Here is a 24,331-nt window from a genome sequence, read left to right on the forward strand (position 1 = left end):
TGTACTATCAAGCTGCGGTACTAACTTGGATAAGGGAGAGGATCAATTTGAATAATAAAAGGATTTTAGTATAAGAAGAGCATGATCTACAAATAGGATGGCACGCCTTCCTTTGGGAGAAGAGGAGCAAGACGCACTCGTACTTATGTAGACACCAAATAAGGGACTCATTGATACAGACATGGGGAGGGGGGCAGAAATTTAGAAAATAATTATATGAAGATACCAAGTTGGTTATCGACTATGGAAGCAATGATTTACCCAAACGCATTAGATACAAGAAAAATGGTAAGATATAACGATTATCAAAGGAGACTAAAGACAAATCAGGAACTAAGAGACCAAGAAATAAATATAGATTGGTGGCCCTATCTACAGTTACAGGCAGGATACAAAAAAGACTTAGAAGAATACAGATTTGATAAGGACCAACAACAACTAGACAAAATTTTAACAGGAACGGAAGAGAAATTTATAACCCAAACATATAATTACTTCCTAAAATTCTGGTGTAGACAATGGTAGGTCTACCTGTAGTTTCCGTCAGTGTAATGCAAAGTAGCTTCATGTACTGCAGTCAAAAATTTCTCACAACAGAGAAAGCAACGGGCATTTGTTCAAATGAAAAGATGTCCAAACACATGCATAAAGTCACTGGTACCCATGAAGGTGTCCTGTGTATCATAGCATCACACCAATGTTTGCTTCCTTTGCATAATGATGTCATGACACGTGAGACATCAAGCACTCTTCCCCCAGCCATCCTCCACGAAGAATCATGCAAACGAGACGGAGAAGAAATGGCACAATCCTGGGCAGTTTTGGGAGCTCCACTGAAACCTGAAAGGGCCTGGAAGGTGTGCCCGCCTCTTTGAAGCATTGCCCGCGCCTTTGCCTGGCATGGCAGACCGTGGAGCCCCCAAAGGAAATGTCACCAGATGAAAGAAACAGCAGAGCCAAGACAAAGCCAGGATTTAGTTTACATTTAAATGCAGATTATGATTCTTGAAATATTTTAATGATTTCTCCCTTCGGTTGCATTACCGATTACAACTCTAGCACCATTTTCAGGAAGGCTACAACCAAAGTCTGGGGGGGAGGAGGGAATGTCCCTCCAGCCCAAAGGCCTGTAAGCAGAGTGGACAGAGGAGCCAAGTCAGCTGCAGAAGAGACGGTGGAGCTCCACTGCCCGTCTCCTTCAGCCTCAGCTTGACCAGCCCAAGTTGAATCTGCCTGTGCTTTGGCTGGAATCAAGGACAGGCAGACGGAGGAGCCTTCATCCTTCCGCAGCATCTTGCCAGCATGGAAGGTGCACACTCGCCCAGGGTTGGCAGAGCCACTTCTGGGACATGTGCCCAGAGCGATAACACAGCAAAGACCTGTTAAACTGGTCCTGCAACTAGAGGAGACCAACGGTGTCATGCCATTGAATTCTTGGGAAAAGCATCAGGTAGGCAAGCTATTTTTCTGAAATTCACCCAAGTGCAGCAGTACTGGGCACTCCCTAATCCAGGGCAGACACACTTCAGTACTAAAACTGCAGCTGGGTTTGGGTTGGGCTGGCACTCTTCTGAGGCCCTCCGATGGGAGGGTGTGAGCTCTCGGGGAAACGGTGAGTCTTTCAGAGGGGAATCCCAGCATTGGCATTAAAGCAGAGGAGGCTGGGGCAGGCAGTTCATGGGCCTGATGTCAGGATGACTTTGGCTTTGCTGTGGGGTGAGTTGTCCAGAGTGAGTTTTGACAGGGGCAAATCTGGGGGTCTCGCAGTCTGCCAAGACGTCCCAGCTTGATGGTTTGGCATTGACTGGCGTCTTCTGGCGGTATGCAATGCATCCATCCACAGCCTTTGGAATGCCTGTAAACACGTGTGGATTATGTTTGCTGCCTTGAGGAATTGTAAAAACAACAAAGGCAGTATACAAATAAATAATTAAAAATAATAATAATGCTCTTTTATCTGTTCTTTGAAACGTGTAGACTTTCAAAAGAGAGCAGTTTTTGCTGGGATTCACGAACTGTAGCCTTGTGGCCGAAAAGCTTCCTCTTTTCTCCCTCAAGGCAGCCAAAAGGCAAGGCCAGAGCAACATCTGCAGAAATGCCCCCGTTTCCCTCCCTCTTTCCAAACCCCACCTGGCACGCTGGGAATTGCAGCCCTGACCCCAGGAGCAACTCCCCACCTGCCCAACCTGCCTTCAGAAAGGGCTTGTCTCCTGCATGAAGATTTCTGGGTCAACAGGATTGAAAATGACACCAAGTGGAGGGAGAGGAGCTGCCTTTGAAGATTAACACCGTGGAAATCATGGAAGCACCTATGACCCAACACCCGAGCCTAGAGGTTGACTCTGGGAGAACTTGAAAGTTAACTCCAGGATGGTTGCTTTACTCTTCTTAAAAACCCACCTTCCTGTTTCATCTCTAATAGCTTTATAAATGCATGCTTTTGTTCTGAGAGTCTAAAATATGAACCCCCTAATAAATTCAATCAGTGACTGAATGACCGGTCATTGTGAAGACTGCCTGTACTGTGACAGGAGGCTGAAGCATAGATGCTTTCCAGTTTTATAAACTTTTCATTAACCTGTTTATTGACACTTTATTCTGCTAAATGCGCCGTATGCAGTTCCACTTCCAACCTCCTAGATGTAACTAAGGCCATTGGGTATTGGGATTAAGGCGGCAGGCTAGAAAACAGGGGACTGTATAAATCTTCTTAGGCACGAAGACAACTGGGTGGCTTCACTGGGCCAGACGCTGTCTCTCAGACCTGGGAAGGAGGCGATGGAAAACCCCTTCCAAAAACCTTTGCCAGAAAAACTGCAGCGGCCAGTCCAGGCAGTTATCAGAAGCTTATTGAAGGCATAAAACAGAATAACTATTTTCAGAACTAGAAGAGCAGGGAAGGAAATGCACTGAGACACAGGAAGGCACACAGTTCAATAGCTTCAGAAGATGACAAAGTTGACTTTTAAATTTAAATAGCAGTTATTGAGGAGAGAGAAGGTGAGAAGAGTTTTCTCTACCAAAGATCTTAGCATTTCGCATCAAGAATTATTCAAAAACAACAACAACCCCGCCATAGTTTACTATGACCTCGAGTTGGCCTTCAGCCTTTTGACAATTTAGGTCAACCTCTTTGATGCAGGAGGCCTCCAAGGACTCTGAAGCTTTTGGAGAGGCCCACTGGAAAATTTGAGGCAGGCTTTCCTGAAAGAGGCAGATCCTTTGCCCCTTGTTCCTCTCAATTCATGTGCCCGGATGCCAGTGCCAAGCAAGCCCAGACAAAAAGGGCATCTCAAGGCAACCGGTTGAAAACCAACCAGGCCACAAGAAGCAGAGAGCCAAAACTTTCATCCCCCAAGGCTTCCTCGGGACCCAAAGGGCACGGCCGGCCTTCCACAGCTGTGCATTGTTGTTCCCAAGCCCCCAAAAGCCTCAGGATAAGGCAAGCTTTGCCTGGCCATAAGGGAGAGGACCAGTCACCCTGGATCACCCTGCCACTTTACCCCTTAGGGGAGGGAAGCAGAAGCTTCTCCGAGAAATATTCGATTGGACAGGAAAATTAAAATGCCGGTGTCAAAACACAGGACCACGTCGTTGTCTCAGAAGCCGTTCTAGAAATGCGGAGGGAAAGGGAATGGGAACGCTCAACCACCTTTTGGAAGTCCAGGCACAATCCAACCCTATTGATGCTTTCCGGTCACCCCTAAGCATTTAAATTCACCGAGCAGCATTTCAAAAGACTAAGCAGGATGGAAGTTCAGATCATGTCCTAGAACATGTTTTTAAGGCCTGGGGATTCCTCGCTGGGGGCCTCGTGCAAAGGAAGGCTAACTCTGACTTTTCTCCTTTGCAAAAAAAAAAATGTTCATTTGCTGCAGGGGCAGCACAGCAGGCTTGCCGCCTATTGGGGAGGGAGGGGGGAGAAGACAGAGGGGGAGAGGAGCTTCCTCAAAAGATCCTTCTCTCTTCAGAACCAACTGCTGGAGGACTGCCAGGGGTCCTCTTGGCTTGCTTTGCTTCCTTCGGGCAAGGACAGGCAGGGGTTGTGGGAGGCTGCTGAGGCCCAGCGAGGGATGCCAAGAAAGGCCACCTAGCCGGGAGGGAGGCGTGTGGGAGCCACGTGCCCAGAGAGCTCTCCTCCTTCCTTCCCAAAAGGGTCACCCAGCTAAGCTCCTGCTCTTCACCTCCAGGTGGATGGGGCTGTAGCGGGCAGGAGCTTCGTGTGCACCCCCAGAGTAGCTGCGCCCTCTCGCAGGGCTCCCCTTTGCAAAGGTTCAGCAGCAACGGCTCTCCTCCCACAACCTCCGTACATCTGGATTCCCTCAAAAGGTTTGCAATGCCCCGTAATGGTGTGATGATGTGATGGCTTGATTCCTACCACAAGTGAAAACCACCCCCAGATTCCCACAATGCATTGCCCAACAAGCCATTCCATCTCATTCGAGTCTGGACAGCATTTTGTGTGAATCCAACCTGCGCCTCTCTTGTTGTCATGGCTGAAAATGAGAGTTTGATGATCTCTTCCACCATCAACCAGAGGAAGATTCTCAGTAGGCAGATTCTCCAGGATCCACCAGATCGGCCTCCAGATCGGTCTGTCCACTGACCATTCAGACAAGCGAAGCAGCCACCCCTGCTCGCTTACAGGGAGAAAAGGGGCCAGCGGTTTATCTGGGACAATTCTTACAGCATTTTCAAAACTTGATAAATCAAAGGTATCTTTTGATTGGGGGGTCTCCTACGCTGAAGAGATGGGGAGGGGGCTCTTGCCTCCTTACAGCCCCTTTTAGAAGACTGCAGGAAGGGCACAGCCGACTCATAAGGCATAAGGACCCTACACAAACAGGAGACATCCGTTTGAAGAAGGCATTATCACTCTCAAACGAATTATCCAAAATATATCCTGGCCCTAAGAACGAGGATCAATGAAAAAAAACTGAAAAGAGGTGACAGGGGAGCATCGTCCTTCACTTCTAAGAGTCCTTAGACTGCAGATGAATGTAAGTTTAACAAGCTAATAAAACCCCAAACAGCAAATGCCTGTTTCCTTGTCAGACTGTGGAGAACGGCTCATTTCAGCCTCTCCAACCTTGGCAGGAAGCCGAAGGGCTCACCAAATTCCCCCTCGTGATCTATGAGCCATCCAAGGAAGCGGTTGGGAGTGGGGGAGGAGAGGCAGAAGTCCGCTGAGCATGAGCCACACTGGCTGACCCGACTGCAGCTTCTTGGAACGGCACCCGCAGCTGGAAGGGAGGAGAAACTGGGTCTCTCCCTTTTCCTGAAGATCATCCCGCTCAGCTCACAAGGCCAGCCTTCAAGGGATGCCCCATGCCAGAACAGTTGGCATTTGTCCCCCTACAGACCCCGAAGGTCACCTCTAGAAAGCCAAGACTGCAGGGGCCCTAAATCGCCTTTAGACCTCTAGGGCCAACCTCCCACAGCCAGTCTAAACCTCACCCTGAGACCCTCGGAAGTCTCTCCCCACAGATATCACTGATTTCAATGGGAGGGGGTCAGCATCACATATGCCCAGAGTAGCTGGATACGAAATGGGCAGCCAATAAGTTTCATAAATGTAAACACATCACTCCAATGCCAACATTCGGTAAAAAAAAAACCTTAACAGTAAATGTATATGCATGTACACGCACACACGAAATGTTTGAAGGCACCTATGGCAGAAGAATGCTTGTGCTGAGGACCACAAGGAGACGCGTGAAGCCTTTTCGAAAGCAGGTTGTGCCCAGCTGGAAAGCTGAACACCTTCCGGCCACTGCCTGCCTGCAGGCCTTGCCTCCTCTCCGTGGCTGCCTTGGACCCGAGCTCTCCTGCTGTCAGGGCCTCGTGCAGTCAGAAGCAGCCGGGGTCTTCATATTCACTGGGACCCAAACAGCTGGAGACCGAAAAGGTTGCCCTGCCTTCCAATGCGCTCGAGCACTGCCCCTTGCAGCAGGAGGCAGCGCCTGGCCAGTCTGTCGGCGCTCATTAACGCCTAGAGAGGAAGTCCCAGCGGGTGAGTAGACGGAGACACCCGCCAGCCCTCCAGAAGAAGATGTGCCTTCTGTGGAGTCCTTGGCGCCCTGTGAGCTCGCTTGCTCTGCCAGTGTTGATCCGGTGGGGCTTCTGCTTGGAGACTCCTCAACTAGGATGAATTCTGCTGCAGAAAAGAACGCTCTAATCAAGGCACTGCCAAGGAAACCGCCCCCCCACCCCCCACTCTGGGAATGGGGATTTAATCAATACTGAGCGAAGCCCACACTCGTTCACACTGATGAGGTTACCTACTTGGGTAATGAAACGTCTGCAAGCAAGTAACCAAGCTGAGAGCGCACCAAGGACCCCACAGTTCAAATGTCTCACAGATGCTCTCTTCTATTAATGCAGAATCTGTACTTCAGATTTAAACTTTTTTACTTAGTTCCAAGGCAGTTTCAATATGGTCTTTCTATCACATCCATCTGAACTTTGGTTACACTTATTCCATGTCTTTCGCTACCACTGCTCTAGCTTTTGTCTCTTCTGCAACTCCTCGTTCAGCCCTGATGGGCGCCCCAGGATTCATAGCAGAAGTCACACGACGGCACCACAACCACCACTTGTCACCTTCCTGTCCCACGGATTGACAGGACTTGTAGCATAACTGCCCACTCTTTCACTGGAATCTCCCCGGCACTTGTTGGGATCCAGTAGGATCCATAAAGATCTCCATCTCTTCTGCAGTTAAGAAATAACAACTGCTTGCAGACTGGTGACCAAACAGTGATTCAACCCTGACACATTCAGCTAGGAGTTATCATGTGTGCAATTATTGTGAAGGAACACCTGACTGATGGCCTCCTCCTGCCAATAGAGTTGAGGAGGAGACTCCGAAGGCATTATGGGATAAATGTCCAAATGAAGGGCGCACAAAAATATTACAGCTCTTGCAATATTTCTTTCGAGGTGAGAAATCTTCCTGCTGTTGCTTAGATCACGGCATCTGTTTTCAATTTGCAACAACCTGGGAGGTAGCTCTTGGGGGGAGGGAAGCACAACCCAACAGCCTTAAGGAAGAGGGTGCTCAATGGCTTTCTAAGCCAAACTTACCTGCCCAAGCCCAACTGCTGAGGGGGCAGCGAGGACGGGGCAGGGGCTCTTCTTCCAGTGGGCGCTGTACAAGAATAACTGGGAGGAACAAACGTGGCAAACAGGAGAGCCTGGGGCCACTTACTCAGGTGAGAAGAAGGCTTAGTCCAATGCTGCCTTTCCCAACCAGGTACCCTCCACCTGTGCTGGACAACAAGTCCCATTAACCTTAGCTCACAGAGGATATTGGGATTTGTAGGCTGGAGATCCCCTCACAAAAAAATTGTGCAGGTACCCTGAAAGAACGCCTCAAATCTATGGGAAGTCTTCCTTGTGATTTCAACCCCTTTTGCCGCTGGCTCTTCCCTACAAGAACTCTCCAGTATCTGAAAACGGCGCTAAAAATTCCTTGTTAATGAGTTCCATGATTTCTTGACTAGAAGCCACTGAAATCAGGCATGAAAACTGTCTGAAATATGAATTCAGCAATAGGAGACCTGTGAGAACAAAGGCTTTGTAAAAGGAGGAATGCAGATACACACTGTTATACATAGGCCTGAGAGAGAGAGAGAGAGGGAGGGAGGGAGGAGGGAGGGGGAGGGGGAGGGAGGGAGGGAGAAAGACTGTATGTACATACATACTTGAGAATATCTCTGGACCAGGCTTGAAATGGTGGGCTGCGATAATGCTACTTAGCTTGGGTAATGAAATATCTCAAGAAAACCATCCAAGCTCAGGAGTACCAAGGACGGACGGACACACACACACACACCAATTTTCAGGCCGCCACCTCCCAGCTAGCAGAGATCTCTAAGAAAACCATCTCGGGGCTAAAAAGCCCCAAGAAAGGCAGGGTCCCTACTCCCAAACATGGTTCCCATCCAGTGGTCTTCCCCAAAGCCCAGAGCAGCTTCAGAAATTCCCTTGAACACAGGAGCTGAAGACAGGAGGCTCGGATCAAAATACACTCAGCAATTACACCAATGCCACAACATTTATTTTAGACTTCAGATGTTTATGGGAAAGAATAATCTGTTATTGTCAAACATGACTTCCAAAATTACGTCAGCCTCTGAGAGCAATGGGCACCTTTTGGTCATGGTGTGGTTGGGGTTATACGGCCATGGAAATTCTTTAAATAATTAAAAAACGAAGGCAGTTCCATTCTTGCGTATCTCTAAGTTAATTATTTCTTGCAGAGGGATACTCTAAAAGAGGCGGAATTCTCGTGCCAAGCTCAGCTACACAATCCGCTGATCTCCTACATTTGCTCGGACCCCATTTCCAGCTGCACTGAAGCAGCATCAAACCCTAGACCCAAATGGACTGCCCTTTTGTTCTGCCCCAACAAATAAACCATATGCAAGTTCAGTGCTCTAAGTCTCTTCATATTCCACACTGAGACAAAGGCTGAACTTCCACTACACACAAACTGTCAACCTATCTTAGTGTAATCCGGTGCAGTACAGGGAGTGCACAAAAAGATGCATTATTCACACTTGATTTGCTGAATTGTCTGGGTTTACCCAATAACTAAACCAGGAAGTGTGATTTGCTGCTGCAACTTGCTAATCCAGTTCCAATCAAACTCCATTACAATTGAGCATAAAAGCCCTTTCTGTCCTTGGCCAGAGCTGCTGGATTTCAGGCAGCTGTTGGTCGGATGTTGCTGCAAAACTTTACGGATTAATTTTGCTGGAATGTCTCCACCTGCACCCATTACCCTTTCAAGAGCACCAGCTGAGCACAAATGCACGCAAAAAGGAGGCAGAAAAAGGGTTCGTTGGACAATTCCCATTTTGTTCTGTTTCAGTCTGATCACAATCCCATCCTTTGCAACACGGTGCGAGCCCAGAGAAATTCAAAAAAGATTTGATGATTTGATTTCAGTTTAGCACATTGTGTGAATCCAATGTAGGTTTTCAACCAGGAAAGACAAGAAGTAATAGGTGAAAGCTCGTTAAAGAGAAGTCTAACCTAGAAGTAAGGAGATTAATTGCTCTCTGACGGTGAGAACAATCAAGGGAACAGTTTGCCACCCAGAGTTGTGGATGCTTCATCACCGGAGGTTTTCAAAAATAGTCTGTAAAACTATTTGACCAGGGTGGTTGGTATAAGGCCTCCTGCCTTGAGCAGGGGTTAGACTAGAACAGGGGTCGCCAAGCGGTGGGCCACAGAGAAAATCTCACCCCCAGAGCACCCACCCAAAGCAATTAATCCAGGCTGCGCAGAAACACAAGGCTGCACCGCCCACATGGCCCACGGGAACCCTCCCCGCCCACTCACTCCTTACCCAGCAAAACTTGCCTGCTAAGTTGCTATTTTTCCTTTTTCCGACCATCATCTGTTCTGCTGTGCCGGGAGATTTAGATTAGCTAGGAAGCAGAAAATGGTTGGATTTCTTGCTTTCTAGCTAGTCTTTAGATCTTCAGCTCTGCTTTTAAGCACAGCCGAACCTCCCTTAGGACTGAAGGTTCTAGCATTCAGTGCAAACTCACAGCAAGCAAATTTTATATGACAGACTGAGCTAGCCAATGGCAGATAGATAGATCACTGAATGATTCTGTGAGCAACTCAATTTGCCTGCCTGCTTTGCCTGATTTTGGGTAAAAGTTGCTCTTTAATTAAAAAATTCAATATTTATATAAATATTTATAATATTTACATACAAGCCATGCCCAGCCAGTCACATGACCACCAAGCCACACCCACAAATTAGGCCATGCCCACAGAACCGGTTAGTGGTCCCTGGGATCTAAAATTATGAGTTTGGTGGTCCTTGAGGTCCAAAAGGTTGGCGACCTCGGACTAGAAGATCTCCAAGGTACCTTCCCGCCCTACGATTCAGTGTCCTAAACCATGGTTTCAGGCATAAATGTCATGCAAATCCAGTCAAGTGTGGTTTAGAGCACAGTTCCACACAGCCTCCCTTTTCACCCACCCAAACCTGCTTAACTGTATCTTACTCTTGTGTCAGGGACTGAAAAGAGGCAAACCAAATTTGATTCATACCTTGTGCTGTGTTTCTACTGGAGAGGCCCAGCCACCCTCGCATAATCTAAAAGGGCCATGAGATAGAAGGTGACAAGGCCCCCTTTACCAGCAATGGGAATGCCTGGGGGCAGAATAAGGGCCTGGGGTGACCCCTGCAAACTATCCCAGCCCCAGCAGAGCTAGAAGTTAAAGGGACCAGTGATGTCTGAGGATGTCACTGGAAGCACCTTGGCAGGATGCTAATCCTGGATCAGTAGAAACGCACGTGGGGTGGCTCTTCGTCAAACAACCATTGTTCAAGGAATCAGAGCTAATATAGGATATATGCAACATGTGACACACACACACACACACACACACACACACACACACTTTGAGGCCAATCAATGACCTTCTATGCAAAAACCTAGCCTATCCCCTTGCCTTGGTTGGGCTTTGCCAGCTGCCAAAATGGTCAGGAGATGTACCCCCACCTGACAGATGTTCTGAGAGTCAGAGTGATGTCAGAGAAGCTGCGCCAACACCTGCAGCTCAACCATCTGTCCTTGAGACCCGATGCCTCAGCTCACAGAGGGCCAAGCTTCTGCCAAGGTCTCCTTTCCTTCTTTACAAAGGGAAGCTTCTCAGTCTAGACCAGGGGTCTCCAACCTTGGCAACTTTAAGACAAGCAAGCAACTTTAAGACAAGCAAACTTTAAGCCAGCAAAGCTGGCTGAGGAACTCTGGAAGTCGAAGTCCGCTAGTCTTAAAGTTGCCAAGGTTGGAGACCCCTGGTCTAGACGCATCGGGAGAGGAGCTGCTTCCTACCACCTCGGCCTGGAGCTCGCTGCAACAAGGCCAAGAGGCCAAAGATGGTGGCCACGTGGAAGCACTCCAAGGAGCCCAGCCCCAAAGCAAAGGAGGCTTTCGGCCAAGTTTCCCTTTAGGAGCCAAGAGGCTCCTTCTGCCATGGAGGACAATCAAGGAATACTTCTCTTCTCTGGGCAATTAAAAGCAGTTTCCTCGTTTTCCTGGCTTCTTTTATTTTCCTCTGGGAGAGAAGCTGATGTTTGCAAAGGAAAAGTAAAACATCCTTCTTCTTAGCCCCAAGGAGAAAACCATCCCAGTCAGTCATTGGCCTCCACTGGAAATCAGGTGTGCTTGCAGGATGCAAAAAAGCAGAGAAGACACACACACCCCCCAACAGATCACCTGGGGAAGCTGCCCTGTTGGAAACAAAGCCCATCTCGGGAGGCAGAGGGGGCCATTCATGGGTGGGGCCGCCCTTGCCACACACACACCACACCGAAGGACCTTTGCCAAGGCTCAGCATCCTTCAGCGGCTTTCTTCTGCTCCAAGCCGCCGACAAGCCGCTTGGCAGCCTCCTCTTCCTTTTTCAGAAAAAGTACAAACCTGGGTGAGGGAAGCTCTCTAGCAGCAGAAGAAAGTGACCTCGTACCTGTGGAGGAGCATCGGTCGCCTCTTCACAGAAACAGCCACCCAGGAGACGACGAAGAGCAAAGAGGACGACACTTTTATGGTCAACACGACGCACAAAGCGCTACTTCATATTATGAAGCATTCCCGCTGCTGGAGTTTTACTGGGAGAAAAGGGCAGCAGCCCCTTTTAACTCCCATCTTAACTGCAGGGACTGAACACTCGGAGATGCCGATTCACACGTGTCACTGAACAAGTTATGGGCTGGGTTCACACTTTACAGTTTACAAACCCCAAGCACAGGTGACACTCCACCTCATTACGACTTAGCACGTCTGGTGATCCAAGCCAGGACACACCAGCTCTGGCTTAGCGCCTATCCAGTCACACCACAGAAAACAACTCTCCTTTCAGTGTGTGACACCAACAGATAATCCCAGGCGGAGGCCAAAGCAAACCCAAACAACAGGTGGGGCTGGGAGGGGGGAGGGGGGAGCACCTGCTGCAGTGCAGGAGGCCAGAGAGGCCTCAAATGCCTCCGGGGCCAACTCAGGCAGGCTGGAAATGGGAACAGGAGGAAGGGACATTTCAGCACACTTGGTGGAAGTGTAAGAAAGCTTTACAAATGGATTCAAATGTATATGTTGATACAGAGGATTTTAAAGCTTAATGATCAATTGAAGCCAGAACTTTTCCTTTTAGGACTGATGGATAAACAGAAAAAAAAAATCATGGAAGCTTATTTCAATATATGACTACTGTGGTTAAGGTTATTAAAAGATGTAAGATTTGGCATTAGCCACCATGAAGGAATAGTTGGTGAAATTAAAGGAACTTGCTGAGATGGACAAACTGATTTGATTGGGGGAAAAAAAGGTGATTATTAACATTCATTAATGACTGGAAAACACCTTATGGATTTCTTGTGCACAAAATTGATTTTATGACTGGTTTTAATGAATAGCAAGTTATGGAAATAAGATAAACATGACAAAATCTTACGTTGGAAGGCACTTTATACACACACACACACGCAAGCACATTTTGATTATATTTTCTTTTTTCCATCTCCTTTTTCTTTGTCTCTTTTTTTCTTTTTCACATTTACTTCACTACAGCTTTCTCTCTGAAGTTAGTTCTTATTACTCTTTATACTTAAAACACTTTTGATAAAAGCTATTTACAAGAAAAACGTCCTTGCTGCTTGCAATTCTCCTATCTCCTGCTGGCCACATGCTTGCGCATCCTCCCCGGGGATCCTGTGTTTGGGGGCTTTCCTATCTTGGGTGCCGCACTTCCTTCCCCAAAGACCACGTCTAATCTGGACTGACCAGGGCCCACATTCTGGGGCATGAGCTTTTCCCATGGCAATTCCCCTCACCCACATACACTCTGTGGGTCCTCTCCCCTCCATACCCAATGCATACCGCTGAAACTCTCATTCCCCCCCACACCTACATACCGCTGAAACTTTCTCTCTATCCTTCAGTTGGGTGAATCATGTGTCCCAGGGCAGCATTATTTTAATCAACACACCTTAAGTGGGTTAAATAATGCAGCCAAACTCTGGGGCTCAGGACTCCTGAGGGATTGAAATCTAGCAAAAATTGTGGTTTTTCAACACTGTCTGCCAGCTTCCCATAAGGGAAGTCAAGTCGGAAGTTGCTTCCCCCTCCCCTTTTGCCCATCCTCGGTGGTTCCGTTTCTCCCCTAAGGAACCATCTCTGTTAATGTTACCTTAAAAGGATCAAACAGGAATAAATGAAGCACCAAAGGCCTCCTTCTAGGCCACCCTGCTACAAGGGAAGCCAGCTTTCCAGCTCCCTCAGCAACTGGGAGAGGCTTTGGTCCCTGGACAGTTGTTGCAGGAGCCTCTCCTCAGGGTCATGGCCCTTCGCCCTGCAGTTACTCACCCAGGGCACAAACCCCCTGAACGGAGGGAGAGTAGCTGCCCTCCCCACATCAGAGGCAGCCTTGGCATGCCACTATGGGACCAGCCTCCTGAGCAGAGGCCAACCTCACCCCAGACAGAAACACAAACAGAGGCAGAGAGAGACACCCACACTCCCTCCCTCGGGAAAGGGACTCGCCACGCTCTGGCCTTTATTAGGTCCCTTTTCAGCAAGCCCAAAGAGTTGCCTCCCCAAAAAAGCCTGGCTTCCTGGCACTTGTGGGGGATCAGACCAAGGGAGGAGCGCAAGCCTCTCTGCCTTTCACTCTGAGGCCAGGCTTGCGTTTCCACTTCACCCACCTGCCTGGCAGCTGTGCCTCGATTTGGCAAACGTCTCCTGCAACCCTCCAGGTTGTCTCCTTACTTTTCTTTGCAAAAATCCATTTCTCTCCCAGGGGTAAACAAAAGCAGCAAGGAAAATGAGGAAACTGCTTCTCATTACCCCAAAAAAGAGAAGCGTTAAAAAATGGAAGTGAAAATGTAGCCCTTACGCTTTGGAACACCGCCGCCCAGCCCAGCCCTGTCTCCCCGCTTTCTTCCTCCGGGCCAGCAGGCGGATGGCGAAGGCTTATCCCAGGGAAATGCAATTGGCTTATTGTTATGTTCCTTTCATGCGTTTTGTGTGGCTCCCATCAGTGAGCATTCAGGCAACGGCTTTCCCGGGCCTTGGGGATGGGGGCAACCGTGAAGCCCCCTTTTTGATTTCGCTTTGCTTTCTTTTATTTGTTTTAGTTTTAATTTTTGTACTTTGTAATGAGTTGGTTTTGTTGTAAGCCACCTAGGAGTGGTCACCAACCAGTGGGCCGGGGACCACTGGTGGTCCGCGAGAAAATTTTGGTGGTCCGCAGAGAAATGCCCCCCCCAAAGCAACTCTCCCCCCAAAGCAATTAATCCAGGCTGCACAGGAACACAAGGCTGCGCCACCCACATGGCCCCCACCCTTCAGCCAGGCGCAAACCTTACCTTGAATAGAGCCATGTGAGCTTGAACTGGAAGGTAAGCGGGGGAGGTAAATCCGCCCCCAGGGTGGCTTGCTGATGTTGGTGGGAAAGTGGGTCCCATATCCCACAGCTGCAGCAGTCACAGGACTGGCCCTTTGGTCATCCCGGAGCAGCTCCTCCAGTCCATGGCAGGCTGGTGCACCTGGGTGGAGAAGCAGCTGCTCCGGGATGACCAAAGGGCCAGTCCCACCGTCAGCAAGCCACCATCAGTCAAAATTCGTATTAGTGGTCCGCGGTATTTAAAATGATGAGTTCGGTGGACCCTGAGGTCCAAAAGGTTGACGACCCCTGACCTAGAGTCATGTGGGACTTGGGCAGCTTTTAAATTAAAAGCTAAAGAGCTAAATGTTTTGTTTTGTTATTCACTGAGCTCTGGCTGGGATAATTAACAAATACTGAAAATAAACCAAAATATCCACAAATAATTTCTGAGCTAATTTTAAGGGCTACCCATACCAAAGTAACTGGCAAGAGTAGTTACTAATGCAACATTCAGTATATGAAGCTTTTTCAGGGAAATCCTAAGACTTAGGCACCAAAAAGAGAAGAGGGACAACAGAATTAAAGTTTCTAGGACTATGCAATGCTTCAGAAACAATTCTGAAAAGATTCTTAGAAGTGTCCAGGAGCACAAACAGACGTTAACATCAGCAACTATATAGAATAGCCCCAGTTTTCTTGGGATAGTATCATGGGCTGGAAGGGAGCTTGCAGGACCTCTAATCCCACCTCATGTCCAAGGGAGGAGTCCTTATTCCATCCCAGACAAATGGCCATCCAGTATCTGCTTGGAAACCTCCAGTGACGGAGCAGCTACCACTCCAGGAGGCAAATTGTGCCATGGATGAATTGCTCTCACTGTCAGAAAATTCTTCCTTTCCAGGTTATTTCCAGGTTAAATATCCTCCCTCACCGTTGCTTCCTGTCCTGCCTGTAGGTGCTGGAGAATAAATCAATGCCCCCCCATTCCTGTGACAGCCCTTCAAGTAGCTAGTGCTCAACTTGCAACAGTTCATTTAGTGTCTGTTCAAAGTTACAACGGGATAAAAAAGTGACATGTCCGTTTTTCACACTTATGACCTTTGCAGCATCTCCATGACCATGTGGTCAAAATTGCAATGCTTTCGTATTACGACGGTCGGACAGACGACGTGACTCCCCTGGGGTCATGTGATTTCCTTTTGCGACCTATAGACAAGCGAAGTTAATGGGGAAGCCAGATTCACTTAACAACTGTGTTACTAAGTTAATAATTTCAGTAATTCACTTAACAAACTCTGGCAAAAGAAATCGTAAAATGTATTATTCTGGAGACGGGTTTCAAAGCAACTTGCTGCTTCCGAGGGGTTCAGAAATGTGTCATTTCCCTTTGTTGGGAACTTAGGCAATTATTATTTCCAGTTATTCCACAGACTTTCCTGGCAGCAGATCAGCTCTAAGGAGATATTTGCTTCTATTAATGACGATTTGACCTAGCAGAATAAAACACCCACGTATTTGGAATCTGCACTCCTCTGAAATGAAGGAAAATAAGAGTTCAGCCCTTGTGTCTCAATTACAGGCCATGCCAGAAGTTACAGAGCAATTTGGTGAGGCCTCCAGACCTGACTTATCCTGCAACGGAGCTTTTGCCCTCTATAATAAAGACGTATCTAATTGCACACCCCACTTGTTATTTCTCACAGATGTGTTATGATTATAGATTCTCTCAGGCTCTGCATATGCATCTTTCAAAAGACACACATCAAAGACACAATACTGGTGAAACAGCATCATTTCTGGGTATTTCTACCACCCAACCCGTCTCCTGAGACTTGTTGGAATGGACAAGAGGCTGAAATCAAAGGCAGGTATTTAGGAACATGGGCGGGGGGGGGGGCTTAAGCCTTTGCTTCTTGTAGTGTCTTTGTGTTCTTCTGCCTATTAATTAGTAGCGCAATGCTTACAGCTGTTTAAATGACACACCGCTGGTTTCATTGCATCTGGAGTGTTCCAAAATCCATCACTGTTTTTAAATATTTCTGCAAACAGACATGTGCCTGCAGCCTTTTTCAACCCAGGCATTCTGTGGGGCTGTTCCCGAGAACAGAAATCTCACCTCTCAAAGTCTAACTTCTCTTGCAGGAAAGTGGTTTGACCGAGTTAATACTACGGTGCTCAGAATCCAGGAAGCTTCTCGACTTCCCACCTAGCCCACCGTAGCCAGCTACCTTAGGCCACTGAGTGAGAAACGGCCATCAACAATTGTAATCACAGAATACATCCTGATCTTCTTGGAGTAAAATCACCCAGCAACTCCCAAATGCGTGACGTCCACTGCACTGTAGCTCAGCCGTGAATGACAAGGTTCCTCCCAGGATCTGCACGCTTCATCTCGTCTCCAGATGGGTGTGCAGATGGAGCATGGCTACTTTTCAAAGACGCCATGAGATCCTGGCTGTTGTCAGCAGACGAGCGCCATGATTCTGTCCTAGCCTCACTGCCTTCCCAGCTTTGGCATCCTCCAGGTGAATGGACTTCAACTCCCAGAATGCCTCAGCCAGCACAGCACAGGACAGTACGTGCTGCTCACTGCCTTCCTTCCAGAAAGCTGCGTTTCCAAGAGCCTCTGCAGTGACAGCAGTCAATAACCATCTGAGAGCAAACTCTGAACTACCAAGTTGGTGTTCCTACCTGGCTGACAGCATACAAAATGCCAGCAAATCTACACAGCTTTCCTCATGTTTCCTTGGGATTTAGCTGGCTCAAATCTCTCACACAAATCTTTCCTGGAGATGACAGGATTGGCCACCATGAAGCCCTGACTCCTCTTCTACCCAGAAGCTGCCACATTTATGATCGCCCATAATAACACTGCCAGCCCCACATCTGTGGGAGTTGGGAGCCAGGGCTGTTCAGGCAGCCACGCCAAGTCAGCTGAGATCTGATGCCAGGAAAGGGGGTGTTCAGGGAACGCTTAGAAGATCCACCTCTCTCAAAGCAGAGCAGCCAAGGAACCCCCAGTTGGGCTGACTTCTTCTCCAAGCCCACCCAAGGGCAGCCCTGGCAGCTCTGAGTCCACCTCCTGAATCTCTCTCAAAGCAGAGCAGCCAAGGAAACCCCCAGTTGGGCTGACTTCTTCTCCAAGCCCACCCAAGGGCAGCCCTGAGTCACTTCCACCTCCTCAGGACTGGCCACAGGCAACCAGAAAAGCCAAGAGGGAGAAAGAGAAGCCTTGAGAATGGAACGGTGGGGATGGCAAGCAAGCTGGCTTCCAATCTACCCACCTTACTATAGGGCTGGCTTTGCATAAACGAACCCTGGTTTATGTAGCCACGGTTTACTGAATAAGCTACAAGTAAGCTGGGTCTACACATTGGGTAAATCATAAGCCGTGTTTTATAGACTGGGGCGCTGGGACTACTACAGGACCCTTCCGGCCATAAGTAAGTGGCCCAGATTAGAGCTTAGCCAAGGTTTGAACCCATGCCTGAGGGTTGCCCCCGCAAGACCAGCGTTCCTCTTTCATCTGGGTAAAGGGGAGCAGGTTGAAAATGTCCCTGGCATCCCAAACAAGGCTACTCTTTCACACACACACACACACACACACACACACTCCCAGAAATCTGCAGGCAGCTCATTCTGAAGGAGTGTGAGGTTAGCAGACCTCCTTCCCTGCAGAGAAGCCCCCTCACCCTCACTGGAGAAGGGCAGCTGGCAGGATCCCCTCCCAACAGACTTCTGCATCTTCTGCTGGGCACCTCCTGGAGCTGCATCCTGCCTAGAAATGTCTTCCTTCGGCAGCTTCCATTGCTCAGGAGTGAGAAACATGCCACACCATCTGGGTCTCAGGCAAACGTTTGAACAAAATACCCTGCCTATTATATGTTTACGAAGCTCAGGGAAGGACGGGTCCTCCAGAGACGTGGCCTGTCCTGGGGTTCCACGCACGCAAGGTGCTCTTCCTCTGCTCCCCAAAACAGGCCCTACAAGCAGAACTCCTGGGAGCCGTAAGGTTGGTGGCACCCACGAAGGATGCCTCTCTGCAGGCGGGACGCGGCCTCCCTGGGCACCTGCGTCCCCGGACTCCCACCTCAGGAGAGACGCGGCGCCTCCAGCCCTTCCCAGGGGAAGCCAGGCCAAAGCAGCAGCCCGACCGTCCACCAGGGAGCCCCACTGGTTTCCCACACGACCAACCTCCCGGCCCTCTTCGCTCGTTCATCCTGGCCCAGGAGCCTCGGGAAGCCGCCCCCGCGGGAGGTTTTACGCCCACATGACCCAACTCAAGCCACGAAGCACCAAGGCCAGGACGTGCCCGAGGCCCCTCGGCCCCAGAGCCAGCCGCGGGGACGCCCCACTTGCACCGCCGGCGCCTTAACTGGGCTCTGCAGACACCGGGGCTTCGGATGTGGGCAGACCGCGGCGTCTGACCAGGCGCCCTCTCAGAGCGCTGAGCCGGGCCTTCAGCCCCGCAAGAGCCGGCGGGACCCGGAGACGCGGGGCGCAGAAGCAGGCGAGGCTCCCCCTCCTCGCCCTTTCCCGCCAGGGATGCAGAAGCCACCACCCCCACCGCCCCCGACGGCTGCGGGGCTGCGGTCCGGCATGTCCTCGCGGTCCCCCATCGAAGCGCCCCCGAACGGAGCCCGCGAGGCGGACCCGAGACGACCGCCAGCCCCCGCGCTCGCTCCGGTGCAGCCGAACGCCGCTCCATCGCCATCTTCGAAGGGGGCCAAGCTCCCCCCGCGGCTGCCCGAGCGAGGGGCCGGCCGGGGGGAGGAGGGGGCGACGGGGGGGGTCTGGGCGCCGCTTACTTTTGATGGCCCCGATGAGCGCGTTGCCGTCCTTGACCACGTCCTTTAGGAACCGGTTGGTGCGCTCCAGCTCCTGCTCGGAGCACCGCAGCCGCTCGCGGAAGGCCGGGCTGTCCAGGTAGCAGTCGCTGAACTCCAGCGCCGGGAGCCCCATGGCCGCCCCGCCCCGCCCGCAGCCTCAGCCCTGGCGGCGGCGGCGGTGGCGCGCTCGCATCCCGCGGCGGAGGGGCCGAGGCGGCGGCCGGCGGGGCCTCCTGGCAGGACGGGCGGCGCTTCGGCGGCTCCGCATCGGCGGCTGCGCCTGGGCCGGCTCTGAATGAAGCGAGTGGGCGCGGGCTCCGGTCCCTCCCCGGCGGGCCGCCCTTTGTTTGCGGCGGCTGGCGCCTCCTTCGCGGCCGCTCCCCTTAAAGTCGCAGGCGGCGCTGCCGGGGCCCCGCGTGGCCCGGCTCTGGCCCCGCCCGCGTTCCAGCTGCGACCCCGGCCTCGCCAGCTGCCGGCAGCGGAGAAGGGAAGCCGGCCCGCCTTCTCGCCGCCACCCGAGAGGCCTCCAGGCTGATTCCGGCACGGGCGGCTGCCCTCCCGGCCGCCCCTCGGCTGCCTCGGCCAGGAAGCCTCGGAGGGGCGCTCCGTCCTCGGCGCAGAACGAGGCCCGGGAGGCGACGGGCGGACTCTCCTCCGCCTGCCGCTCTGTGGACGGGCCGGGTGGCTAGGCAGGAGGCGGGGGAGCTCGGTCGGGAGCCCAGCGGGCTCTGGGACAGCAGCATCCCCGTCTGCCCCCAAGGCCCAACAGGCGCCTTCTGACCAGCGGGCGAGGGGCTCCCAGGCAGCCTTTGGCTCCGGGGGCAGAAAGCGGTGCCCGAAGGAGCGGAGCAGACGGTACCCGAGGCCTTGCCTCCCTCCGGCCAGAGTTCGGGCCTGGCACCAGCTCAAAATGGGGCCGAACCTCGTCCCCCAAACTGGGTCCAGCTCCCCTTTGAAGGGAAGCCGCTGCCTTGCATCGTCTGAGCTGCACCAGGAGCCCCGGCGGGAGAGCTGCAGGCGGCGGCCGAAGAGGCAAAAAGGGAAGCCGTGAAAGTCCCACTCTGGGCTGGGATGGAAGCAACACCATTGGCGGGCCGGGATGGATCCTCCTTGGGTGCTGCTGCTGCTGAGGCGTCCCATTCCCAGCCTTCCCAGCCATGGAATAGAGGGGCCCCAGTCTGGCTTTTGCCCCTGGAGGCTGGCCTCCCCCCCTGGCCTGGGCCCAGCCTTCCATCCTGGGCCAGGAGCTCCAGAGCAGCTATGGCCATACAAGGGTGCTGGTGTTCCTAGGCAACAGAGCCAGGCAACCAAGTTGCTAGGCAACCAAGCTACAGATTAATGCCACTTTAAACCAGCAAGTTGGAGGAATCCAGGCAGCCAAGCACAGCCACTTTGCATGAACAAACCCTTTTTTTATGCCATGTACAAATCCTGGCCTGCTCAGCAGGAGTGATGAGCACAACCGTGGGAGACCCACTTCCCGTATTGGGGGTGGAGGCAGCCGGACCATTCAGTTGATGGCTTACAGAGTCCAGTTCTGGTCACCGTGATACCAAAAAGATGTTGAGAGGCCCTGGAAAGTGTGCAGAGAAGAGCAACGAAGATGATGAGGGATCTGCAGGCTAAAGGCGATGGTGAACGGTTAAGGGAGCTGGGTACCTGTCGCCTATTGAAGAGAAGGACGGGGGCGAGACACACACGATACCTCTCTTCCGGCACTTGAGGGGCTGTCATAGAGGAGAGGTCAACTTATTCTCCAAAGAACCTGAGGGTTGGACTACAAGCAATGGGTGGAAGCTGAATAAAGAGAGATCCAGCATTGAACTAAGGAGAAAACTTAACAAGCAACAAAAAGCCAGTTTTGTTTTCCATAATGCTCTGGAAATTGGTGTGTCTATGTGCAGAAAAACTTTGTGATGTGACATTTACAAGATAAGAGGAGCAAAGGGCTTCTGAGTGCTTCTCCAGCAAGCGGCAGATTTTTGAAATGGGAAAATCGGTGTCTGCGCCAACACTGAATGTTGAAACAAAAACAAGGAAATCGTAAAAAGGCCAAGGCCTTTCCCTTCTCCGTGCATTTCGTCTCATCTCTGTGGTGGAAATGTCTTGCCAGGAGAACGTTATCCCGGCCAAGGCAAGACAGCATCTGTTTTTTCCCACTCCACCCAAACTACTCTCAAGAGAAATGTCTCAGCGTCCAACTGGCTTGGAGAAGTGAGGAAGGATCCTGTGATTGCTGATTTCCTAATGCCTTGGGCTCGGTTCTTCTGCCAGCTGCCTTGCAATAACATCCTGAAGACAGAAGTGTGGGGCTAACAAATCTGGGTTCTCACTTGTCCCAAAGCCCCTGTTTGGGGAGGGGGGTAAGACTGACTCACAGTTCCACCTACCTTCTACTTCGCTCGCAGCTTGACAAGGAAGAGGGTGGAATGGAATGCAAGGGTGAGGAGAATGGCACCCAAGCATCCATCGGTTCTCATGAGACATTGCTTCCACCAATGTCCCAGTGTGGCTGGCAGGCTCCCATAACAAGATGAGCAGAAGTGATTGGTGGACATAAGGGTTCATTATGGGAAAGTGGGGAATGAAACTATGCGTGCTTTTTTGAGTGGGAAGTCCAGAAGTGGTTTCTCTTCTTCTGTCCAGTGTGGATTTATTCAGTAGAGTTTGTACTCTTCATAAAATAACATCCCAAGAGTTTCTTTTCCTGGATTTGCCAACTGAACAATTAACATTAAATCAGCTCTCTAACCTGGGCCCCACCAGGAGGTTGGCAGTTTCGAGATGCCGGCAACTGACAAAAGGAATAGAACGGGGAGGCAAAGCCAGGGGAAGCCTCACTCCTCCAAGGATGGCCCAGGCTGAAGTCAGGATGTAACCAGCAGGCACACACCTCAGACAGTGGGTTGAGAAGCCAGAGTAACAGGCCATACTCAAGGGGGAGAGAGCGATAGGGGGGCGCTATTTGGGCACCAAGAGTTGGTGGGCAAGCTATCTGTGGAAGGCGATGGAGCCACGGTGACCCTAGGGAGCAAGTGGAAGGCTAGGTGAGCAACCAAATGGGATCACCCGACTGAGTGTAAGTTCCCAGCTACAGCTCACAGTCCATCTATGGAGCAGCTGAGAGAGAAGTTTGGTGGGCTGGAGATCCCGGAGCCACCTCACCAAGGGCAGCATTCACATTGGGTGAATTTGGGTGAAGGCCATGAAACCGTTGCCTACCCTGTCCCCTCCTGCAGCCGATGCTGCCAACACCACCCGGGGTGGTGAGAGCCCCCTACCAAACAACAGCGACACCCGTCCCTGCTGCTGCCCCACTGGGGGGGTAGGTGCCAGCACACGCAGCCCCAGTAACAGCCGGTATCCCTGTTCAGGCACCCCTGGCAACAGTGTGGTTGCCACCTGGGGATGTCCTAGTGCCTCTAGCAGTCCGGTTCAATGGACAACCCAAGAACTTGGCCCACTTCCTGACCCAGGTCTGGAACTATATGGAGCACCGTAGAGTGATGTACCTGGACGAGCATGTTTGGATCAATGCCGCTGCATCAAATCTGGAGGGGAATGCAGTGGGATGGCTGGTGTCTGTCCACAACAAGGGGGCTCCGGAGCTGCAAAACCTGGATGCTTTCATGCAGGTGTTGAAAGATTTGAAAACTCCACAGCAGCCCATGAGCAGCAACCCATATCTGCTCCCTACAGCACTGCAAGATTTTCGTAGCCTGGCAGCTCACCCAAGAGATTGGCGTATGCTGGTCTGCCAATTCCAGGAGGGGCTGAACAAGGAGCTGTATTACAACCGCCTGCTGGACTTGAGGGAAGCCTATCGCCGAGTGAGGATTAAACCAGGGGCATGAGTGGAAAATGACATTTTACTGCCCTCAGTATTTTAACCGCTTCAATTTCACCCTTCCTACTTGCCGGGTGGGAAGAATTTCTTACAAGATGTCCTCCCTCACGTGCTCCAGTACAGAAGTACCTGAGAGGAGGTAGTTAATTCCATTACCCCATCCAGGTGGTTCTCAGCACTAGCATTTGCAAGGCAGCAGAGAACGGTCTCTTCGCAGCTGGCTGGGGACTTGGTGATACAACCACTAAAAGATGCCTTGGAAGTGGATGAATGGTTCCCAAGACGTAAAGACCACCTGTGGATGAAGGAGGGCTTGGCTTGGAAGGGGAGCAAAATGTACATCCCAGCCAGCCAGAGAACCTTGGTGGAACCATGGTTCAAAATCCGCACGGCGTTTTGGGCTTGTGAACTTTCTTCGCCTGGTTTAGAGACAGTTCTGGTAGCCAAAGATGAAAAAGGATGTAGAAGCCTATGTGGCCAGTTGCCCTGTGTATGCCTCCATGAAATGTCTACGTGGGAAGCCTCCTGGCTTGCTAGAGTCAGTAGCCAACCCAGCTAGTCTGTGGGAGGAAATATCCATGGATACTGCTGGGAACACAGTAATTTAGACTGTCATCAACCTGTTCTGAAAACAAGCATACTTTGTGGCATTTCTGAAGATTCCTTCTGTCTGGGCCCTAGCCAAGATGTTTGTGCAACACTTCCACAGACTACACGGGGTCTAGAAGTGCATTATCTCGAACATGGGGGTGCAATTCACTGCCAAATTTTGGCAGGACTTTTTTTAAATGATAAGTTCCTTCCAGGGACTTAGCTTGGCCTACCATTCAAGTACCAATGGGGCTGCTGCCAACTCATTGGTAGACCAATACCTGCGCTATTGTGTAAACTATCAGCAGACTAATTTGGCCATTGGGACTTTCACAGAGGTGGCATAGAACCGTGATGGCGAACATATGGCACGTGTGCCACAGGTGGCATGCAGAGCCATTTGTGCCGGCATGCGAGCTGCAGGCAAACTTACCTCATTGGGCATATGTGCGCCTCACAGCTGATTTTCGGCCATTTGAGGTCTTTTTCAGCCTCCCAAAGGCTTGAGGAAGGCTTCTGCAGGCTTTGCAGGCCGAAAACTAGACCCGTTTCGTCACTTCCGGTATTTTCAGAAAAACAGGAAGTGACAAAACAGGGCTAGTTTTTGGCCTGCAGAAGCCCTCCTGAATCTTTGGGAGACCGAAAAAGGCCTCA

General features: G+C 51.0%; 1 protein-coding gene across 1 annotated transcript in view; it reads right to left on the minus strand.

Annotated features, from left to right (window-relative positions):
* Positions 1 to 19,536, minus strand: part of OPHN1 (oligophrenin 1) — a 96,372-nt gene extending 76,836 nt beyond the window's left edge. Inside the window, exon 1 of the mRNA XM_026684910.2 lies at positions 19,219 to 19,536. Within this exon, the coding sequence (XP_026540695.1) occupies positions 19,219 to 19,372 (154 nt within the window). The 5' untranslated portion in view covers positions 19,373 to 19,536. The remainder of the gene's footprint in view (positions 1 to 19,218) is intronic.
* Between the last annotated feature and the right edge of the window lie 4,795 nt (positions 19,537 to 24,331).

The sequence above is a fragment of the Notechis scutatus genome, chromosome 10 (genome assembly GCF_049901735.1).
Source record: "Notechis scutatus isolate UNSWTSFEM ecotype Mainland chromosome 10, rNotScu1.2, whole genome shotgun sequence".
NCBI classification, from domain to species: Eukaryota; Metazoa; Chordata; class Lepidosauria; order Squamata; family Elapidae; genus Notechis; species Notechis scutatus.